Source organism: Hyposmocoma kahamanoa, unplaced genomic scaffold (assembly GCF_003589595.1).
Source record: "Hyposmocoma kahamanoa isolate Upper Pololo Valley unplaced genomic scaffold, ASM358959v1 64, whole genome shotgun sequence".
NCBI lineage: Eukaryota > Metazoa > Arthropoda > Insecta > Lepidoptera > Cosmopterigidae > Hyposmocoma > Hyposmocoma kahamanoa.
The window spans coordinates 3584960-3602767 of record NW_020653852.1 but is presented as its reverse complement, the minus strand read 5'-3'; the positions used below and the strand labels follow the sequence as shown (position 1 = coordinate 3602767).

General features: G+C 37.5%; 1 protein-coding gene across 1 annotated transcript in view; it reads right to left on the bottom strand.

Moving 5' to 3' along the window:
• Positions 1–16081, bottom strand: part of LOC113230811 (ATP-binding cassette sub-family A member 12-like) — a 29856-nt gene extending 13775 nt beyond the window's left edge. The window contains exons 1-4 of the mRNA XM_026464900.1: positions 16076–16081; positions 13605–13690; positions 12104–12256; positions 2280–2390 (exon numbers count right to left, since the gene is read on the bottom strand). Of these exons, the coding sequence (XP_026320685.1) occupies positions 2280–2390; positions 12104–12256; positions 13605–13643 (303 nt within the window). The 5' untranslated portion in view covers positions 13644–13690; positions 16076–16081. The remainder of the gene's footprint in view (positions 1–2279; positions 2391–12103; positions 12257–13604; positions 13691–16075) is intronic.
• Between the last annotated feature and the right edge of the window lie 1727 nt (positions 16082–17808).

Genomic DNA, 17808 nt, shown 5'->3' with positions numbered 1-17808 from the left:
TTAAATAACAAAAACAATTGAAAGTCGATATTCAAATGTTTCAAATTTAAAAAAAAAATCACAGAAACCATTTGAAAAAAGTTTCATTCGAAAACCTCAAACCATGAAGATTCTATGAAAATTCAAAGAACCTATTGCAATAAAACGGCAATTTCATACTTTAACCCCTAATATTTGTATTCTTGATTATTGATTAGTCTAGTTTACTTACTACGGCAATAAAAATACATTCATAAAAACTTTTAGGCCCTAACCTAATCTAGTTTTGATACCGATAAAAAAAGTGGACAAATACAACTAAACAAAGTATAACCACACCCCCGACACTCCATACACGATCGAAAATTATTTACCTACTACTACTACTACATACAGCAAATCACGATCTGCACACGCGTAAGTGTGTGCATAAACGGGCAGGGTTACCCATTACTTTCTCGCAAATTACGTTACGTGGTCAGAGCGGTAACATAGCGAAAATTCTAACGCGAACCTGTTATTTAGGATGCTATTAATAGAATCCTAATAATTACACATGTTCATACGGTATTTATATCAATATAATATCATGTTTTTCATTAATTTAGTTAGTAGAATACATTTAAAAAAATTAAATTTACAATCAAAATTTTACATATTGGACAGGTATTTATAAATAAGGTAACCAAGGTATTTGAAATTGCGTGTCCAATTTTATCATTACTTAGTTAATAATTATATTCACTACATATTTATCGGCAATACAAATTGAAAATTCAAGATATTGATATATAATAAATCTATATTACATATTACTGTGCACTAAGTAAATGAAGAAAACTATAACTGAATGAGTCTCAGACATAAGTTTTTTTTATTTACATCGCACACAGCACAAATCACGACCATTATAAATAATAATATAAAAAGATGTTATATATTAACGTACAAGTTTCGTAACGATTAAATGAAAACTAAATTCAAATATCGAAGCCGGGAAAACGGCTCGTCGGCAGCCTTGTTTCCGTTCAGTCAATGTGTCCGTCAATGTGCGAGGCGTGGTACGGTATCTAAAGCTAGGGAGGGGCGGAGAGTGTCCGTTCTCGTTACTTTTTTGTTCTCTGGTGTAACAGTAGAACACAGAAAGATATTATTCGAAAGCCGTTTACAGAGTATTGCACCCTCTGAGCATTTGCGCCGACGTCGGCGCACTCAGTAGTAGGCACTTAACACGCGACCTTGAGCGAGTGGCTGAGCCCTGGTAGTATAGACTCTTAAACTTTTCATAAATGTCGCGAATGGCTACTTATACAGTAGACTTAGAATGGATTGACACTGATAGGGTTAATTATGCTAAGTCTCGATGCCTTAAAATACAATATTTGAAAGCCATATTCCGCCATAATTAATTAAATTAATAAGTATAATTAATATAATCATAAAATTGTTGCTATGGCAGAATAACATAAACTGTTTTGTTTTGCTAATTAGCATCATATTTGAGTTTATTGTAAAATGTATCACAGTTGTCATGACAAAAAAAGAATACTCAATACAAATGTGGAAATGAGAAAATGCGATTTGGAAATTCAAAAAACTACAGAATGAAACCAAAAGATTTGTAATCTTATTTATAAGTAGATAACTAAATATTATGAATAAATAAAAATAATCACATTATTCACAATAAATTTTTTTCAGTATATTTTTTAACTTTCAAATCGTGTTTCCTTGATTCCACCAACTTTTGAGTTGCGACAGTATTTGGTTCCAAGTGCGACAAATTTGTAATTTTTTAATTCACATTCACTTATTTCCTGATTACACAAGTTCAAAATCAAAGCCGTAAATAAATAAAGATGGTATTAGACTTTTTTAACACACTCATAGCCCCGCACTAACAAAGTCCCTGTATCGCGGGTGTCAATGACAAACACATAGACCACAAATTACACTCAAAGTCACGAAAGAAATGAATGTAGGCCATAAAAATATTTCTCCTGGCCCGGGAATCGAACTCAGTTGGGCCACGGAGTAGGCAGTAAAAAAAACAGAAGAGTCTTCGTACATTTTGTTGTTGAAATTCGTGGAATAATTTCTACACTATAGTAATGATGCGGAACTCAATAAAATAAATTTTGTTCTTTGTTTAGATTTAAAAAATCAATTTCATATAAATTTTAAACGAAATCTCCAATGTTGTAGAATTTTGACAAATTGTACATCTTTATTGTAGCCACCAAGTAAAAACAACCCAAAAACTAGCGCGTGTGTCGTGTCTATTTATTTTGTCAACCTACCTTGAGAACTATGGTTACTAAGACGCTGTAAAGAATTGAAAAAATGAAAGTGTCCAATAAATGTGATAGGCGTATTATGTTTGAGGAGACACCGTAAACTCTTATGAGACTCTGAAACAGTAAAAAAAGTATTTACAATTTTTCAGCAGGCAATGATATTCAGCGTAGAACCTGAAATATTTGTAGACTTCGAGTCTCGCCCGCCCCGTAGCGTAGTCGGGTCGTTTTCAGATAACCCCCAAAAATAATTAATATAATTATTAATAAAAATGTTTGATTATTATATAAATTATTTAAATTCATTTTCGAAATAATTATTTGTTTCTAGATTAATAAATGAATTTAATCAATTTAAATAATTTTTATGTTACTACATGAAAGTTAAGCATTATTTATTTAATATGATTGCTTGCTTACTTAATCTGTGTTACACATAAAAAGACTAGTTTACTACGTCACAGTAATAAATAAAAATTAAAAAAGTGGGCAATTTCTCATTCATGGGAGCCGGTTCCACGTCGTCCTAATTTTAAGAAAAGAAAAAATAATTAAAACTCGTGGAAATCGCAATATTTTCCATTGAGGATAAACTCTAATAACTTCGAATACATACCGTAACTTTCCAATTTATTATAACCAAAACATGTTTTCTTGGGAATACAAAATATGACTCAATTTTTTAACCGACTTCAAAAAGGAGGAGGTTCTCAATTCGATTGGTTTTTTGTATGTATGTTACGCGATAACTCCGGTATTTGTGTACCGATTTTCATGATTCTTTTTTTGTTGGAAAGAGTGTCTTCCATAGTGGTCCCATTTAATTTTTAAGAAAATCATCCACCTCTAAGAGTGGCTGTTCACGTATGAAGATTCATTTTTATAAATAGCGCCTAAATTTTATCATAAGGAGCAATTATTTTAATAGTTGATTTTGCTATTCTCCAATTCAAGGCGTTTTTATCTCTCAATATACTTTCGAGTAGTGAGAACCGATTTTTATTATTTCTTGTGTCAAGTCCCGTATAGTGGCGAACTAGGGGATGAATCCGGGTGTGTGCACTTTCCGGTAACCGATTTCAATAAAACTTGGTAATTATATGTAATTCCACGTACATTTGAGGTCGGTTTTTTTAGTACTCTGTACTGAGATTATCTTATATTAGTGTCAATTCAACTAAAAGCCTCCTAATAACAAAAGTTCATACCGCCTCACCTTCACCCTTCGCACACGTGAGAAGGGGCTCCTGTCGGATTCGAGTGTACACAGTGAAGTAACCTGTGCATCTCCGTTTTAGCAAAAAATCGACTTAAATACCAATTTCAGCGGTAGTGACTAAATCATTCTCATTCATGTAAAGCAATCTATCTAAATAAGTATTAAGTAATAGTTATTCTAAACTTTATTCTACATCCATTAGACAAAGGGAACTTTAAAATCCATGCAATTTTATAACGGTCTATCATATTCTATACACTTGACAATTAAAAATATATCCAAATATCATTATTGTCGCTCTCATTCTTGTCTACTTTTAAGTGAAATAGTTACTTTAAGCCATTGACTTACAATTATATGGACGTCGGGTCCGCGCTAAAAAGTGTCCGCACTTTTAAGGCGCTAAAATCGTATACAGAGCGCGACACTCCGCTTTAGTCTTCATTTGTTCTACTGACAGCGCGATACTGCGATGACATTACAATTTAAATTTCGAATAGGTTGACTTGGGACATTTTTTTCGTGGTTTTTGTATTAGACCCGTCGTCCATTTATTTGTAAGTCAATGCTTTAAGCCAAACATTTACTTGAAATATAACAATTAGATGGTGATAGTGGTGGTGATGACGGTGGTGACGATGATAATGGTGATCATGATGATGATGTTGATGGTGGTGATGATGATATAGTGATGTTCAACAAAGTTTATATGACATTAACAAAATACTTATTTAGATTTATTTGTTAATTACATATAAATAGATAGATGGTCTTACACGGATGAGAAGGATTTTGATACAAAAAGTTATATTCAAATATTTGGTACATGTTAAATGTTGTTAAATGTTCTTTTGTGAACGATAAAATGTGTGTTGTAATAATAATTTCTCATTACTATGCCGTCTATCTCATTTATGTTTATGAGAAAATCATTCGTGTTACTGCAATCTCATTCGTATGACCTAAAATATCGTTTTTTGTTGTATTTAACTTAAATATTTCTGTGATTATATAATTATTGACATTGCTTGAACTTATTTGTACGTTTAATACCTTAAAACCAAAAGAAAAAGGGTTTTAAAAAATCACTCAAAAAGTGCCATTGAAATTCGGAAAGTGAAATTCACCCAGTCACACACAGCTATTACAAAACCAAAAACTGCATTCATTCTTTAGGGTTGCTGTTTGCCTATTTTATTACATTAATCTGATATTTTTCTCCATCCATGGAAATAACACTTTCAGGGCTTTCGAATTAAACGCTTGTAGAAGCTTTGCAGTAGCGTGGCAGTCGGGACAGTCGCGGGTCTACAACACTTCAATAATTTTCAACCAACTTCAAAAAAGGAGGAGGTTCTGCATTAGACTGTATTTTTTGTATAGTTACGCAATATGATTCTTTTAAGTTTGAAAGAGGGCACCTCAATATTGGTCCCATTTAAATTTGAATAAAATATTCCACCTTTAAGGGTGGCAAACTAGAGAATGAATTCGGTTTCGCGTGGCAAATACGTTCCACGAACTTTGGTTAAGGGGTGGTATAGGAGGTGGGTCAGTGGTTGGGACAGCGGGTGTGTCAGTGGTTGGGACAGGGGGTGAGTCAGGAGGTGGTTCAGGGGGTGGGTTAGGGTGGTTAGAGATGAGTTAGGGGTGGGTTAGGTTAGTTAGTTTAGTTTGGGTGCGGTTGGGGGGCCGGTTGGGGGCCGGTTGGGGTGCCGGTTTGGGGGCGGGGGGGGGGTGGTTGGGGGGCGGGTTGGGGGGCGGTCAGGGGTTTGTGACACACGCCCTAACCCATATTCGTAATGACACTTTTATTCGGTACTTTCGGTTTTAATTGTTAGTTTCAATTGTTTCTTAGAACACCTAAAAAAATTAATTGCAATTAATTTAATTGCAATTAAAATCAATTCAATTGAAATCAATTGCAATTAAAATCAATTACAATTAAATCAATTGCGACGCGTCGCAATTGATTTAGTTGCAATTGATATCGATTGAATTGATTTTTTAATCTGATTCAATTTCTGATTGAAATTTAATTGACTAACGCCCAACACTGACAATTAGTAGTGCGCGGCTGCAGCGAAACAGTGGTGCCATTGTAGCGTCTCTTTAGGCTTTAGTTTGAAAGCACCCTTACTGTCATTCTTTGACATATCCACAAATATTTCAATTAGGTTTGTCAACTTTTCTTCTAATTTCATTGCTCAAGGATGAAAAACGTAAACATCATAAAACTATTATTGGATTTTGAATTTAACTGACGTTTGCGGTTACTAGTTTTTTATGAAATAATAATAGTGTTGTCTCACAGGACCTTCTTCAGTGACTCACTCATTCGGTCATCAATAATATAGTTTGGAGGCATTTAAATTAAAAAAAAAATCTGCGTAATGTTAAACCTTTCACGTTTCTTTTAAGCTCTATAAGTTTCAGTAAGTTCATTAAAAAACCAAAACATCAGTGCGGAATAATCATGGCAACATTATTTTTCAAATAAACAACAGTCAGTCTGTTTTATCATCTATGCTATCAAAAATCTGTCTATAAACAATCATGTGGCGTCACTGAAAGAACTCCATTACAAGTACAAACTAAGTTTTGCGAAAGTTTTCACCAAGTTTGTAATTAGCGTCGTTCAGACAAATACGAACCAAACTTAATTTAAGTTGTGTGTATCTAGGTCAATCAACTTTTTTTCCAAAACTGTGATGGATGAATTATAGAAAATAAAAAAAAGTACGTTGGATGATCGTAATATGAATTAAACGTTTAATACTTGTTAGGCTTAAGAATGCAAATTATATATGAATTCTTTCATTCATTTTCAGCCCTGTATTATCCACTGCTGGTTATAGGCCTACTTTCGCTTCTACCAAACTTTCCGCTCCTATGTTGTCCTAGTTAAGATGTCGTCATGTAACTTAGTAGTTAGTTAGTAGCGCGTTAGACGAACTTTTACCTTGCATTTAAAATTAGTGCATCGACTAGTCGCCTTGCGAGCATCAACACATCAATTCAGACGGATTTTAACGGGCCCACATTTTTCATCGTGAGTATCTTTAACGGGCCCACATTTTGCAGCGTGAGTATCTTTAACGGGCCCACATTTTGCATCGTGAGTATCTGATTTATGCTTTTTCGTTTGGAATACTGTTTTTTAACACCTAAACGCAATAATACATTAAATATTTAATGTGATTAAGTCAAAAGAAGTGCTCATAATCAAAATCGGAAGACGAATCCGTTGACGATGTATCTCTAAATACGCACCGATGGAATTTTACACCAGACTACACGGTGAGACTTATTATGATGAAAAGTACTATTAGAATGGGTACATTTTAAGGCTGTTTGTTGATTTTGCATGTAAGAAATGTCTTAAGATTTTATTCACCAAATAAATAATAATTATAACAAAATTATTCTTGTTGTATTTTACTCAAATATGTATTAAAGGCCCATCTAAATACAATCGTGTTCGTACACAATTGTGCGCCTGTTATAAAGGGCCAAAATTTTTTAAGATGGCGGCCGGAAAATTGAAAATTGACCTCAGTTTCTTACAAGTTTTCTTTTCGGAGATATTCCAAGTAGTTTCGGAGCCGGTCCGAAAGGGATAATTATATACAATACATTTTCTTGCTTTTCTCGTCAATTATGTCCTATGCCAATACTTGTCTAATCGTCTTAACTTGATTTGAAAAATAATTTTATTTCTACATACATAGGTACATAAAGCTCAGGCCCTTGTCCCCCAGGAGAGGTAGGAGAGATTACGGAACGCCACCTTACTCTGTCCTGACGCAACTTTCTAGCCTCGCATACATCAACTACCCTTTCCTTGTGAATATTGGTAATATAAATAATAATAAAAAATTACGACAGTCGTAACTCATTCAAATTTAAATAATTAATATTTATTTCATAGGTAAGCACTTCAACCATACTACTCATTGTACTAGACTTTAATCAGTGTGATAATTCTTCTTGCGGCAGAAAAATGTTGTAAGTACTCGGTGGAAATAATATTTTAAATTTATTTTAGGACTCAAGTCCAATTCACAAGACTCGACGCATAAAGACAGACACTCCACTGCTCGATGTATTACGAGCCTATCGAGTTTCCGAATAGACTCAAGTTCGACTATATTGCTCGAGTCTATTTATGTACTCCAAGTTCAAGTCTGTTTACGTAACGAGCCGAGCTCGAGTCTGGTAACTGAGCGGTATTGTGGTGTGGTGTGTTAAACTGTATCTTATTAATTACTGTAGTAAATATTCGATACGGTGTCCGCGTTGCCATGCATCAAACCGTCATGGCAAAATGCGCTCTATTCATTAACTTTTACGTTTTAACTTAGCGTCCCGGCCACGCGGGCGAGGCTAGCTTGAATTTGGTCTACGCGGCCCCCCGCGCGGCGATCGCGCAGGTACATTATACAGACGAATTTAAATGTTGTTGCCTAGTAAATAGAATTCAGATTCGCCATTAATGTAGGCATGGTAACCGGGCGATAGTCGCGCGGCGGCCTCTTGAAAACTTTCTCCTCGTGTAACTGTGACGCTTATGCTTCGTATTATTAGTATTGGATAATCCACAACATTGGGGTGGAACCTGAGTATTTTAGGCCACCGTGTCGCGCAAAATTGAGTCGAGTTTATAAAAATAGAGTTTTTTACAACACTGAATTTAACTGAGTCGGTCTGAACGATGAAGAAAATCGTGTATCGTGATGTAAACTATGAAAGCGAAAGTTTTGAAAGAACTATCATGACCACAACCCGCATTGGGTCAGCATGCAGGACAACGATCTAAATATTTCCATTTTAAGCCCCGAAACAGGACGTTTATGATGCCACTTATCATAACTAACGTAATCGACATTTGAGCGAAATTGAGTTATTAACTTATCAGCGAAACGAGATTTAGAATCTTGTCAGCGGTACAACAAACCAAGCCAACACAGGACGGGAGACGCGGTGCGCCCAGCGAGAAAACGAGCTGAAGCCAGATATTCTATTATATCTGCTGTACAAAACATAGGTCCGGTCTTGCGTTGAGTATTGTTCGCACTTGTGGGACGGCTCCGCCAAGTACCTACTCGATGCCTTGGATAAATTACAGCGTCGTGCTACTCGAATTATAGGCGTCGAAGAGGTCTCATCACGCCTTGAACCTCTGCAACTGCGTAGAGATGTTGCATCGCTTAGCGCCTTTTACCGCATGTACCATGGTGAGTGCTCTGAAGAGCTGTTCAACCTCATCCCTCCTTCCCCGTTCTTGCTCTGAAGCACGCGTGCTGGCCTTCGTAGTCACCGTTTCACTACCTGCCGCATTCCATCGCGTACTAAAAGGTTCGGTGGCTCCTTTCTCTGCCGCACGGTTGACAAATGGAACTCCCTTCCGGCACATGTCTTCCCTCCCTCTTATGATATGGGGTCCTTCAAACGAGGCGTGAAGAGGCATATTGTAGGCAAGCAGGGTGGAGGTGGCTAGTGCAGTGAGGGTGTCATCGCTGCACTAGGTTCCTTCGCGTTTGGATACCACTTTCCACTTAACATCAGGTGGAGTGGAGTCATTTGCCTGTCATGTATAAAAAAAAATCAAGTTCTATCGACTATGACCTAGACCGCCGAACAGTAAGCCATAACACAAGAATGGGTAATGTATAACGTGACCATGCGTCCTGCTTTGAGCGGGATAGTCCCGCTTTTAAGCTTCGTATCCCGCTGTCCCTAAAATACTTAAAAATGTCCCGCTTTGACTAAACAGGACACAAGTGACTATAAATTGAAAAGAATGACGCGAAAGCGTAGCAGCAAGTAAGCCATGTCGCCCAAACCTTTTACACAGTTGTGTTTTTGCGAAACCTGCCGAATTAACGCAAATTGCTCGTCTGAAAAATACATAAATCCAATAAAGCCAGCCCACAGGACTACACAAGGTCCCACCCCTATGTTGTGGATATTCCAAAGATTCTTATGAAGTGTTACGCTTCCACATTTATATGGCGAACTATGGAGTGGAATTCCCCGCCTGCTGACTTGTTCCCTGAACGTTATAACTTAGACCTTTTCAAGGCGAGAGTGAATAGGCATTATTTATGTGTGCATGCTCCATTGTCGACTTCTCGTCACTTTCCATCAGGTGGGATGGAGGTCAAATGCGAACTTACATTACAAAACAAAAATTTGTTCTTATTTGAATTTTCGATAATCAAATGTTTAAAATTTTTATTTTCCTCCTTATTACATTGTGTAACTATCATAAACATGGGTTTTATTTTTAAAACAATAATAAATTCACACGCGACCCGTCTTCATGGTAAAAATGATGGTCACTTTAGTAATGTAACAAACGATTTTGTAAATGATATCTAGACATCATAAAGTAATGTAAGAAAACCGTACAAGACTGGTTAAAAACAAAAACTCCCATGACATTGAACATTTCATACCTCTTGTTAACTACATAATACGTACCTAATATTCCTATATGCTCTAAGTTAATATTAATAATAGTTGAGATGCTAGCTAATGTAATTATGTATTCATGTTTCATTATAATTTCTTTTTAACCGACTTCAAAAAAAGAGGAGGTTCTCAATTCGTCTGTTTTTTTTTGTATGCATGTTACGCGATAACTCCGCCATTTGTAAACCAATTTTGATGATTCTCTTTTTGTTGGAAAGAAGGTACCTCAGATGTGGTCCCATTTAAATTTCAAGAGAATATTCCACCTCTAAGTGTAACAAACTAGGGGATGAACAACCTTTGAGGTCAGTTTTTTAAACCGGAGGTTAGGTTATTATTGAACAAAGTACATATCGAGTTCTTAGGTTTTCGCGATTGTTACACATAGGAAATGAAACTATTTTTCCGTATTTAAATCGCGTATATTTGTTTTTTCAAACAAACCGACGTTTCGGGCCCTTTACAGGTCTTATGGTCACGGTTGACTGAGGTGGTACAGTCTTCAACCAGTTATGTCTAATATTGATGCAAACCACCCTATTTTTTCACTATAGTTACAATAGTTATTAATTAAATACCTTATTTTTAATTTTACAAAGAAAACATTCCAATTTACGCTATATTAAGTTTTACAAATTATTTTATTGAATGATTTTTTATTAAGTTCAATTTATTATATATTATTAATAGAAATTAGAATAAACTAAAACATATTAATTAGTACTGCAGTCTTATGTCTGTTTGGGATTTTTCATTAGAGGAAATACTGGATCCCAAACTGGTGGTACGGAGAAACCATCTTCCCTGTTGAAATTAGGATGTTTTTTAATTTCAATGGCCTCTCGCAGCATCCTGGGTAGATAACGGACTTCTTTTGCAAGGACCTGGGGTTTGTCAAACTTTATTGAATGTGTAGGTTTATCCATGACATGCTCGCAGACTGCAGACTTGTTTGCGCGACGGTAAAATACATATGTTGTCTAACATTAAGCTATAATCACGGATTTGGATACCTAAGTTATAATGTAAACAATTTTACTTAGTTTAGGGTATCACCTTTAACATACAGCCATTCCACTGTTTGCAATAGTCTGCGCAAATAAAAGGTTATTTTAGTACATTGTGTATTAAGAACGGTTTGTAAATAAGAAATTACTGACGAGGGTCTATTAAAAGTCTCTCTTAACTCGAGTTTTATATGTTTTGACTGACCGTGAGACATAAAATGTTTTTCATCACATTTGCGAGGAAATAAATACAATATAAATTTGGTTCACAACGCAACAATTATGGATTTGGCCAATGGCAGGTTTTTGTTTTTTTTTCTAATTCTTCCAAAGGTTACAACGTGACCTAAAATGTGTTGAAAAGCAAATACGAGTGCCTACAGCCACTGGATAGAAAAAAGAATTGCAAAATTTTTATACCGAAAATCATTGACTTACAATTATATGGACGTCGGGTCCGCGCTAAAAAGTGTCCGCACTTGTAAGGCGCTAAAATAGTATACAGAGCGCGACACTCCGCTTTAGTCTTCATTTGTCCTACTGACAGCGCGATACTGCGATGACATTACAATTTAAATTTCGAATAGGTTGACTTGGGACATTTTTTTCGTGGTTTTTGTATTAGACCCGTCGTCCATTTATTTGTAAGTCAATGCCGAAAATAATAAGAAATTCTTAATAATAAGTATTTAAGTACGTAAGACTGAATCGCAATCTAATTTCCGTTGAGATAATATTTTAAGCGAATGTTTGAATTTTGAACGTAAGTAACCACCTTGCTTGAACTTGAACCTGACCTATGTAAGGAAGTACGTCGTGCGACAAATTAAAAAAAAAATCCTTACCGACAATGGCTGTAATGAAAAGAAAAAAGGCTCGTGGGTTTTATTTGGAGTATTATAGTCAAGTTAGCCACCACCGTCGAAGGGGAATAAATTTATCTTTATCTCTTAACAATTCCCTCAAATCGGTTTTTTATATCTTATTTAATTTCAGTTTTATTGTTGCAAAAAAAATCTTTAGATGCCAATATCTCGAAATTTTTTGAGATGAAAATGCGTTAGTTATAACAAGGAGGGCAATGTGAGTTAATACAGTAAAGAATTAACTTTCAATTGACTCACCTTTATGCCTGAACGTGTCTCATGCATGAATCGAGAGGCCGAGTACAAAAAGTAAGGTAACGCGGCCATAATGGAACACATTACGAGAAAGGACTGTACTATTCGCTTTTCTTTCGTTATGAAAGCCGGTCGCTGTTCAACCATATGTACCTTCTGGAGAATAATAATAGATTCATAAAAATAAGTAAGTATGTAAGCTCAGGCAAGCTAACCCAACACAAGCATAAATTTGCTTAATGGGAAAAACTCATCTACGATATTGTATCGAATTTAAGAAATAAATACATTATTATTATACAAACGTAGCACCGCGGCTTGTATGTGTGCACGCTCGCCGCGCGTCATGTATATACGGACGCACACATTCATGAAATTTCGTGGTGCACTCGCGTTGCATAACGCGGATTGTCACACGCGCATTCAATGTAGAATTGAAGCGTTCGCAGTGTATTAGGAATAAAATAACAGTAGACTTGTTTATTTGTGTCTTTATGGTTGTTTGAACAAGAGCGCCTCAAATTATAATAATATACTGCATTTAACAAGGGTTATTTCAATATAGTATGAGAATACTGTGATGAACTCCTTTTTTTTTTCAAATTGTGTTTCCAATCCGAAGGTACAACTAAAATTATAATTTGACAACCCTACACTTTGAGCGAAGTGTACGTATTGATGCAAAAGTGGCATAGGACGCCTTTTAGCCAGTCCCATTACTTTTCTACATAAGTTTTGTTTATTGCGACCCCTCCCTATCAACCTCTTTACTTATACGGGTACACGTACAGCACCCTCCCTATTTTCCAGATAGGTAGGAGCTGTAGGCAAACTCGCTTCCCGTTGCGCATTGTACAACTAACGGTTGCCACCGCAAAGCCGTTGACTCTAAAGTCGACTACCAAATCACCTCTTTGGTGGCGGGGCTGACGCCGAAGCGTCTCTCCAGTTCCCAGAAACTTAGGCTACTATAGCTGCTGGTGGGACTGGAGGATATATAGTTCATCTTCTACCAGCTAGGCTAGTGCCGGAGATGCCGCTCGCAGTGTCCTGCGACTTAGTCCGGACATGGCTTCTGACTTAAAGGGCAACTCACATGCCCCGCGCGCGTAAGAATAAGACGCGCTAGCTGCGCGCGACGAACATGTTCATCGCTACAGCCAACTACAAACCCCAGCGAGTTCCTATTTCTCGGGTCGGTAGATCGAAACTAGGGAATGGTTGAGAATGGTAAGAAAGAAAACATTTTGATGAAACCTGCACGTTGAAGAATATTCACAACCCTTGAAGAAAGTCCCCAACCAACCATATTCCGCCCAATGCCAGAGCGTAGCGGAATATGGCATAAACCCTGTCCTTAGAGGAGACCAGCATCGGTGGTACGTGTAATGGATTATCGATGATGAGGGAATTTGGAAGTCCTAATAAGGTTCCACAGATAATCAAACCAAACAAGTACCTAATGTATAATAGTGACTTAAATATATTAAAATAAATACTTTACATGATCAACAGGTTCCCCAGACAGATGTTCCAAGTACATTTTGTCTATGGCCCATTGCAAGTTGCTGTAGAGTGTTATGTTAGGAACTGAAAAAATACAAAGGTATTTAAGTAACAAATTTGAATAACCAGTTGATGCTGAACTCTCAACGCCGTTTGTTAAGGTATTTCTAATTTGTTCTTGGTGATTCTGCCCCGTGTATGTCAACACTTATTATATTAACGTAACTTAAAATTTTGACGGAAATAATAATAATGTCGACGCTTGAAAGGCAAAATGGGATAAGCGACACTTTTGGGTCATATTGAGTTATATACCGTTGTAATCAGAAACAGCTGATTTCAGCGGTATCATAACTCAATATGATCAAGTGTCGCTAATCCCATTTTGCTATTCAAGCGTCGATATGTAAATATATCTTGTCCTTATTTTCCTTCCTACAACGGCGTTAACCCAAAGGCACCCAAAGGCGTTATCCCAAAGCATCTTCTCATAGCTTCAAGTTATTAATCCTAAAGAAAGCCTCTACAACTCTCACGGTTTGTAGAAAGGCTAGAGAAGCACTCTCTCCTAAATTTCTTAAACTCAAAAGGCAAGAGCTATGCACTATGACTGTCGCTCTAAGGGATCATGGCCATATAATAAACACCTTTTCAATTAAGGTATCACGGACAGCCCTCTATGCAGAGCCTGCATGGAAACGGCCGCACACATCCTCCTACAATGCTCTGACGTAGCCAACTTTACTGCAGAGCGAAGTACCTTGGAGTGACAAGGTCGCTTCCTGAGGTTTTCAATAAACCTAGGAGGGTGCTAAGATTCTTTTAGGAATTTGGCTCGCGCTAGTAGGCCCCTACATGCACCACACGCAAAGTAGGTGTCTGGACATTGACTTGCGGACACTATACCATACCAATGCTCTAAAAAAGCTGTAATTTTAAATACATGCCGAATTGTCGAAAAGTTCATTCAAGTTCATGTAGAAGACGAAATAAGGTCTCATCACAACACACCCTCAACGTGGATAGATACACAATATACTGCATTTACCCGATTTCGGCTTGACCAACCAACGAACAGAGAAACGAAAAATAAATTATAATAACAATCAGTCTTGATCCGAGACGGGCAGTGGGTTAAAACCCAATCGACTTGCCCGAGTTTTAACCCATTTGTGTCCACAATCGTGGGCAGAAACGGCGAATAAGTAATTTCTGACAATTCCTTACTTATTAGAAATTTCGACATGAAAATCTTTTTTAGAGAAGAGAGGCAACTCTACACAATACTCACCTTGCAATCGTGTGGACTCTCACTTAGACTCGATTTCTATGAAAATCGATTCGTTATACATATACGATAACGAGTTTTTTTATCGATTCTTTTCAATGCAATTCTCAAGCGAATCGATACAATAGGAAATCAAAATATGTGAGGAAGCAATAACATTTTGTAATAATATCATTATACATATTTGAACAAAACTCGATTTACAAATATTTAACTGTCAATAGTTTTTGTCTCGATTTCGGGCGGTAATGGGTTTTAACCCCATTAAAACCCTTCGTTAACAAAGCGCCGAGTTAAAACCCGAGCTCTAGCCCATCTAGTCTTGGTCATGTCTTGACGGATTCCAAGAAGTAAAAGGCCTGATATATGAATTGTCACGCGTAGAGTAATGAAACTAAGTAACGACCGGTCCGCATGAATTTATTGTAGAAATAAAGGCAGAGAAGGTACACGAAGAGACCAAGCTGTAACGAAATATAATGATATGAAAAACAGGTACAATGATATAAAACACTTCCTTACAACGGTCCTTAACATTTAACGTAAGTGAACTTACCCCAAAACGGCCTGTATTCATACAAATACTGAAGTTTTATAAGTAGTCAGGTTACATGATTTTCAATGCTATAATAACTGGTAAGAATTTCATATAAAGGCAAGCACGTGTGCTCGCTTCTGAAATTTATTATAGAGTGGCGTCGGAAAGAAGAAAAATAAGAGTGAAGAAAAGGAATTAGAGAACGATTCAAAATTTCAAAAGTAAGTGGCCAAAGATCAGAGAAAAGGGTGATAAAAGTTGGGATGACGATGAAAGAGGTCGCATCGTCACATACTTAAGAAAAGAATTAAGGGCGCTACGTGACTGCAGATATCGATGTACCCCACCCCGAAGAACAGCTGAAAAAATATGAACAGCTATCCGAGAAGATCCGGCAGGTCCGACGGTCCACTAACCTATCACAAAGTCGGCAATTTTTTTGTGCTAAATAACGTTTCTTCGAATTTTAATTACGCCGAAAACCGAATAATAAGGAAACAGTTTTTCTTCCAGGATATGTTGAATGTTTATCGCAAAAACACGATTAGGTCCGGTTAGGTTAGGTTAAGTTGCTCCCTGTACTGGCCGATTGGAGAAAGAGGAGGCACGGGTCCCTTACCTACCATCTTGTTCAGGTACTCACCGGACACGGCTGTTTCGGTGACTACCTGCACAAGATCGCACGGAGGGAGGTGACCCCGGAGTGTCACGAGTGCGGCGCTGCTACAGACTCGGCGAGGCATACCTTGGAGTTGTGCCCGACCTGGAGCCAGCAGCGCCGGGATCTCGTAGAGGTGGTGGGACGAGACCTCTCACTGCCCAGCATAATTAGAGCCATGCTGGGAAGCGAGAGGTCATGGCAGGCGATGGCCTCCTTCTGCGAGGACGTGATGTCGCAGAAGGAGACAGCCGAACGGGTCCGCGAAGACAGCGCCCTCTCGGACCTCATTCGGCGTCGGCGGAGAGGACGCACGCGACGGCTCTTCGCCGACCGCCTGCGTCCCATCAGCGGAGGCCAGCAGGGTGCGGGGTTGGGAGACCCTGCCCCTGCATTGCACAGGCCTCCGCCGCCGGTATATGCCCCAAATGTTCCGGGGCATCTCCGTGCAGGTAGCCCCCATGATTAAGGGGGCGATGGTGGAGGGGTCCGCCCAAAGGCGGACCAGCACCACCGGAGTTGCGGTAGCATCTGAAAGGGACATCGTGAGGTTTTTAGTGGGTATGCTCTTGGGGATCGAAATAGTCCCCAGGAGAGACTCCCACATATCCCCGCCGTCTCCCAGCGGCGGAGAATGCGTAACGCATTTTCCTCACGGTAAAAAAAAAATAAAAAGGTTAGGTTAAGTTAGGTTTAAAAGAAAAAACATTTTCCTCTCAAAATTACTTTCGAGGTTATGAAATTTCGACCAAACGTTGTTTCTGGAAAATGTCATTTCGAACTACTGATAGGTAACCCTGTCGCAGAGCTTAACTACTCTGGACCTTCTAGCAACCTTTAGATTTGGATACAAAATTTTTGCATTCAAATGTCAATCAATTTGGAAAATGTAGACAAACATAAAAAATCCTTACCTATTGTCGGCTCGTCGTTATATAAATCTTTAAAATAAAATATTTGGTTTTCTTTCTTGCCAGCGTACATGATCGTATACTTCAGATTCGCTGGTATTTTTTTGAACACGTCCTAAAAAACCATTACGTTAAAATATATTGTACCCTTAATAACACATTTTGGTATCATATTGCTTTTCTCATAAAATAAAAATATAAAAATAATCTTTATTTTCTGAGATTTTTTAATGAATAACTTCCTAGTCTTAGAATAATAACGCATAGAATGATAGTTTCATATCAAACGAACTGTCACAAGTGAGGCAAAAATCAAATTCATGTAGGCTAGTTTTAATAGTAGGTTAATTTTCGGTTTTAGTGAATATTTATATAAAAATACAAGTTGAAACGCGTTACTTCATTGTGGAATATGATGTTAGTATCTATTTTATGTTTGTCTGACGTATGTTTACACTCATTTACCGCACATTTCGTCATTTTTAGCTAAAATTCTTGATCTGTTCGCGGTGCAAGTTGACCTTGAACACTGAAGGCCCGCCCGCTCGTGTAGGCCCATTGGGCGCGCTTCAATTTGCCTCAATTAGCGTGGGCGGACTAGGTTTCTATGCGTTATTATTCTAAGTTCCTAGTTTTGTTATGATTATGAATAAAAAGTCGAACACATAGAATAATTTCGTCGACCCGGTGGGACTTGAACCCGAGAGAAGTTCATTCAAAAATGTCTCACTAGATGTCACTAGCGGGAAGAATGCCGAATATCAGTACAAAGATCTATAACAAAAAACACATAGGAGAATTTCGACG